The sequence below is a fragment of the Lycium barbarum genome, chromosome 5, assembly GCF_019175385.1.
Source record: "Lycium barbarum isolate Lr01 chromosome 5, ASM1917538v2, whole genome shotgun sequence".
In the NCBI taxonomy this organism is placed as follows: Eukaryota; Viridiplantae; Streptophyta; class Magnoliopsida; order Solanales; family Solanaceae; genus Lycium; species Lycium barbarum.
In genome coordinates, this window is record NC_083341.1 from 11,732,736 (window position 1) to 11,739,354 (window position 6,619).

The window sequence follows — 6,619 nt, forward strand, 5'->3', positions numbered from 1 at the left end:
TGTATGGTTCAGCTTTTCTCCTTTCGTTTTCGGTTTGTTCGGTTCGATTTCTTCGAATTCGATAATATTATAACTTTCTTTTTTGTCTAGACTAGGTTCAAAAAATAATGAAATAATTAAACACTAAATCAAAGAAGTTGTTCAGGGACTTTCAATTTTCTAGAGATTAAGACAAATCTGTGTGATTGGTATGAAATTTTATTCACTACGTATTACATTTTTTTATTAATTCATACAGAGGCGGATTTAGAGGGTGGTGTGTGTTCACCTGATATTCTCGGCAAAAAATTACATTGTATATATCGGGTACATTTTCTATGTTTATGTACATATATTAACTTTTGAATACCCTAAAGAAATGCAAAAAGTTAGCTCAAGCGGTTTAGGGTGTTCAAAATTGTCTAGGGTCCAAGGTGCGATTCCTAGGGACAATATTATTTTTTATATTTAGTTTTTCTTATTCTTTCCGAAACCCCTAACCCCCTGTTTGGATGGTTGTTTCCCGTGTTTCAATTAATGTACAGTATGGTATGGTATGGTATTGTATTGTATTGTATTGTATTAATAAATACAATGTTTGGATGGACTGTATCGTTTATTGTGGTTTAATAACATTTTTATTATTTAGTTTGACTGTATGGTGTTGTATAATAACATGAAGTTTACTAAAATACCCTTAACTCTTAATTACAAACTAGTTTATATTATATATATTAATAAAACTAAGATAAAGAATAAAATAGGACTTTAAAAAATAAGTAGGTGGTGGGTGGGGTTAGGGGTGGGGGTGGGTTAGGGATGGGGTGGGTGGTTGTGGGTTGGTGGTGGGGTGGTGGTGGGTGGCAGAAGGTGGTGGGCGTGGGCGTGGGGGTGAGTGTGGTGGTGGGATGGTGGGGGTGGGTGACAGGGTTTAGGGGTTGGTGGGGTGGTAGGGGTGGGGTGGGGTTGGAGGTGGAGTGGGTTTGGGTGTGATGGAGGTGGGTGGGGGTATAATGGGGAAATACAATACGTAACCACGCAAAAATCACCAAATCCGTGGTTACAAAATTTGGGCTTTTTCATGGTTATATAACCACAGGATTACAACGGGTTTACAACACCATATAACATAATTTTAAGAATAATGGAAATAACATGGTTTTATAGGAAACAATACATTAATGAACCACGGGAAACAACCATCCAAACAGGGGGTAAGTAAAATTCCTAGGTTCATATGCTTTAATTTTAGTGTCTTATTTTTCTTTTTAATCTGTTAAAGAAGAATGCATTTTCTAAATTTGGTAGCTCTCTAGTTCCAACATTTTACATGACTTGCTAAAAACATAAAGATTCAAAGGGTATGTTAGTGCATCACACACATATATAATTTAAGATTACAAGATTTAAAAGCTCGCTTGTTTTCTTAAATTTCATGCTTAGTTAAATTGGGACATTTGAATTGAAACGGAAGAGTATTATTTCATGTATTACGATTTTTAAATTATTTAGTATTGATCTAATAAAGCCATAATTCAATGTTTTGTTCTCATACAAGCCAAAATTAACCTATTTGACCTTTGAGGCACCACAAACACCACAAATAACAAAAGCCGTTTCTCTTCTATTTCGTTTTTTCCCTAATATCATCTACAGTAATAAGGCCATAAATAAATGTTATGTCCTCGTATAAGCCAAAATTAACCAATTTGAGGCCCCACAAACACACAAATAACAAAAACCGTTTCTCTTCTATTTCGTTGTTTCCCTAATGTCATCTAAAGTACTACAAGTAGGGGGGTGACTGGTTTTCAAAAATCAGACTTAACCGATTGAACCGTATCATATCGAACCAATTTTTAGGTTTTTTATAATAAAATCGATGGTTTTTGTACAAATTAATAACCGTATCGAATAATTAGGTTGGTTTTTAATTTCATAAAAATAAACCCAAAAAATCGAACCGTACCAAATAAGTTTATAATATATTCTATATATCATATTTAAATTTTATAATATATTCTATATATCATATTTAAATATAATAAAATATTAAAATTTTCGTCTTGGGTTCGGGATGATGAAAACGATTATAAGCCGACAACATAATTAACACCTAAAGTTTCAACTCTGAAACCTATTATACTACTCCTATTGAAATTAAATTAGTTCTAGCGTCTCGAGTAGTAACTAGCTTGTAAGCTACGAGGTATTCTGGCGATTTTGGATAGAAAGCTACAAAGTATTAGATGTATTTCCTCTCTTATTATTTTAATTTTTTTTTATTAGATACTTAATCTTAATAGACTCGGTTCTTGAGTGCATCTTGATTGATTTTTGTCCCCTCGCTATAAAAATTATACCTTTTGTCTTTGCTTAACATTGTTTTACACTACCATAAAATAGTGAGATCAATCTTTATTCTTGTCGTATTTCATGTTTTCTTGATTCATCACCTTTTAAAAAGTAAAAATGTCTAGAGAGTAATTTTTGTCAAAGTCCTATAGAAGTATGCATGATATCGTGTCTTTAACTTTTACTAGTGACTATGACATGGTGTTGTTGTTTTTTATTAAAAAACCGAATATTAACTGAACCGTACCAATACCAAAGAGAAACCGAGATGATGGGACGGTCTCAAAAAGTCTAATTTTGGTTCTACAAAATGAAATAACCGAAAAATTAATATGATATAAATTTTATAAAATAACAGCCCGAACCGTACCATTGACACCCCTAACTAAAAGACTACAAGCTTCTAACTCTTGTAATCCTTACGTAATATTTTTCGTATTATTATACATTATGTTACAATGTTTATTACTTACTCACTCGATCATAATTTATGTGATATTTTTCAATTCTCGAGATTCAAACTGTGTGAGCTTTGATCAATATTTCATAATGAATTTTAAATCATATCGACATGAGAAGAAATGTAACTTACAGTACTTCTCTAATAGCTTTTGAATATCTAAATTTTAATTTTAAAATATTGAGTCGATCTAATCCAGTTTAGCTTTAAAGATTGTCAAATAGTCTCTCAAGAAGTGAAAAGTGCCACATAAATTAAAACAAAAGGAGTATTTAATATATCACAATTTTTATATTATTATTTATCGAAGGGGTAATAATTGCTTCATATTATTTACTGTGTAAATAATTTATGCATTATAATCCTCTCATAATCTAGCATTTTCCTTATTATAAATTTGTTAAGAGCAGCTAGTCAAGGTTGAAATAAAAAGCAAATTTTCCTTGTTATAAATTTGTTTATCCTGAACGTAGGCACTCAATTGGATAATTCAATACTTTAGAGTCATCATCATTCCCCACATAAAAGAGTGTAAGCATATTATTCAGATGAACAAATTAATAGGATCATTTGCTTGTTTTGTTTGTCAAAATTGTCAATTTCTTCTGTCACTGCATTTCCTGTTTATAATTTACTTTTTAATTTCCACTTGATGTTTAGTACTTGTTTTTGAATTCAACTAATTCAAATTCGTGCTGTGAAATGCTTATAATTTATTTGTTGTGGTTCCTTTATTTTGTTATATCATCTTTTTAATGTGTCAAGCGCTTCAGCATTCACTTCATATTAGTGAGTAGAATAATTAAAAACATAGAGAAAAAAGAAAATTCAGATTCATGCCGCGAAGTGCTTCCTTTGTTCTTAATGATTGCTTTCTTAATGCGTGGTTAGTAAAAAAGAATTTGTATTTGATATTTTCATTAACCCAATAAATATATGACACGCGAATTCGAATACATTATTATCAATAATCATATTTAATTTACACTCACTCTCACTATAATTGATAATTAATCATAATAAATTAGTTTATAAGTACCGAGTACAAGTATCAAATAGCTCCTTCTTGCGTACGTTTTTTTTTTCTTAGGATATGATATAGCACCAGAATGGATTCCTCTTCTTTTTTTATAATCACTCTAGCTTATGCTTATAAATAATTTTTTTTTTAAAAAAAAAAACTAAGAAAATATCTGACGGCTTCACTAATCGATGAACATAATATTGGTTAATTTTTCTCTCACATAAACTTTGCTACTATTTCAATAGAACTTCCTACGAATAGGCAGAAATGACCACAATAAACAACAAGATCAACCCCAAATACATACAAAGGCTGAATAATAAATGACGAAAAGGAGTTAGAAATTGTTAACACAACCATCTTCTTAAAAGAAAAATGATCTCCAATTAATTAATTATCAATTACTATCAGTCATACATCATATTTAAAAATATTTACAATCTTGCACCCTTAAATTCATCTACCAACAAACCAGAAACCCAATTTATGTTTGGAAATTCTTGATCTTATGACTCAAATTCCATAGGTCTTTTCCCCTTTTCATCATGCATTTTATTCACTTGAGAACTACGCCCAATCTCAAGATTCTTCAGCTCATCAGCTAACTTTGCGAGGCTAGTTGAAAAAAACGAAAAATCACTCTCATTTTGAAACGTTTGATCGATTCTTGGTTGAGATTGAAAAGGAGGAGCGGGAACAAACAACTCAAGATTTGATGTATTTTTCTGAGGAGTTTGCTGAGAAGTTAAAGAATTTCCAAGTCGAGAAGCAGTAATACCGTAGTACTGATCTTGAGGTGGTGGTGGCGGCGGCTGAGGATTGCAAGGAATAACCATCCAATTGCCATTTGGTCCATTTTCAATTAAAATGTCCGGATATGGTTGGATGTCTAAAGGGTACTGGTACACATAACACCAATTGTACTTCGTCTCAGGACGAAGCTCATTCAATGTGTGCGCGAAGAAACAGACTCGTCTGTCGCACGACCTGCCAGCATTGCACAACTGAGTCCTGTACTTCGCAGGGTGTAGCCAGCACTCAAAAATTCCATGGGACAATTCACAATAATCTCCTTTTATACATGATGCGAATTTGTAACCAGGACATGGGATTGGCAGGTAACTGTATTTTCTAAGGTCACGTCGACGTGCTCTTTCCCCTCGATGAGAAAAGGGGCAAGAGGCCCACTCATGACTGCGAAGTATTGGGCATTTTTTAATTTTGTACACGTACATATGAAATTGATCTGATTCGCATACTTCTTGATCGGTGAATTCAAGCAAATTGCAGCTAAAATGGCGATTATTTCTATAAGCCATTTGTTACTGTATGGTGATGATACAATTGAAGAAATATAGAATGAAAATACAAACAAAGAAAAATGTACTTATAGATGTATGATTTTATTCACACGCGAATTCAATTGCTAGAAAGAAGTAAAAAGACTCATTGGAACAGCTGAAATGGAAATTTTGGATTTTTTCTGAAACAAGAGCAGCCAGTTTCTAATGGAGTAGGATGAAAGACAGGTTATTTATAGCTTGAAGAACCAAGTGTTACTTGCTCTAAGGATATATATCTATGTTCAACTATTGTTCTCCCACTCTGAATTTATGTGCGTAATTCTTTTTTTTGTCTGTCCCAAAAAGGATGTTATTTTTCTATATTTACAGATAATTTAGTTTTAACACTCTCATTTTATCACTAATGAGATGAGTTAATTAATATAAATGTCAATAACTTGTTTTAGACCATTATTACTTGTTAAACATGCCAATTTTCGACGGACGTCCCAAAGCAAATTGGCTCATCAAGGAATTTTTGACAAAAAGTTCATCGGAAACGTTCTCGATGTGCCAATTTCTGACAGATTCCTTCAAAAAATGCATAGGTTTCAAAAGTATTTTTCTTTCTTAATTTTTTTTCCCAATTAAACACCGCCACAAAAGTTAGGACGGAGGGAGTATGAGTTACTGACTTCTTATATATTTTTTGACCCATTTAACATGAAGTAACGGATATGTGTAATAGATTATTTTTACACGAGAAAAATTATATCTATGTAATCGGAATTCAAGCAATTACTGACTCCGAGATTTAACTTTTTTCTAGTCAGGAGTTAATGACTGAAAAATAATTAGTACTTCTATGTACCTGTCAAATAATAAAAGGATTAGTGATTCTTTAATGGCAAAGTAAGAGCTTATGATGAATGGAGAAAATTGTTTCCATTGACATTAAATGTTTAAAAGAAAATTACTTGGCTACAAAAGAACACAACCCCAAAAACAAAAAAATCTACTGAAACAGGCATAAATTATCTTGCTATTTTTATGCTTTTATTTATTTTATCATTGTTTGACTTATATATAGTTGTAAGGATTTACTTATATATACACTATCGATATAATTTAACTTGATGTAACAGGTTATCAACCTTTTTAAACATTTCTTCATTACAAATTTCACCTTTTATCAGCACTATCTAGTTATCGTTATAATGATATGATATAGAATCTTTTTTTATTAATAAACAAAAGTTAAACTCTAATATTATATGGAAAAAAAAAAAGACGTAGTATCGGTCGGAAGTATCGTGACCACAGACGTAGTATCGGTCGGAAGTATAATGACCACATAATATTCTTTGTTAATGTATGTAAGACTACTACGCCTCATTTTTCACATCATTTGAATATTTGTCTACCAATTCAAAATACTTCTGTTGCCAATAGTTGAAAGAAATACTTAACGCTCACAAAATAAAGAAGAATTAACCTATGTAGTCTTCCACCAATCAT

General features: G+C 31.7%; 1 protein-coding gene across 1 annotated transcript; it reads right to left on the reverse strand.

The window, feature by feature from the left end:
• Positions 1–4,067: 4,067 nt before the first annotated feature.
• LOC132642291 (uncharacterized) lies at positions 4,068–5,426 on the reverse strand. Its single transcript, XM_060359536.1, has one exon. The coding sequence runs from the start codon at positions 5,135–5,137 to the stop codon at positions 4,325–4,327; it is 813 nt and encodes a 270-aa protein (XP_060215519.1). The 5' UTR covers positions 5,138–5,426; the 3' UTR covers positions 4,068–4,324.
• Between the last annotated feature and the right edge of the window lie 1,193 nt (positions 5,427–6,619).

What these genes read in the sequence shown, in the direction of transcription:
- LOC132642291 (XM_060359536.1), bottom strand. Translation starts at nt 5,137, where the DNA reads ATGGCTTATAGAAATAATCGCCATTTTAGCTGCAATTTGCTTGAATTC.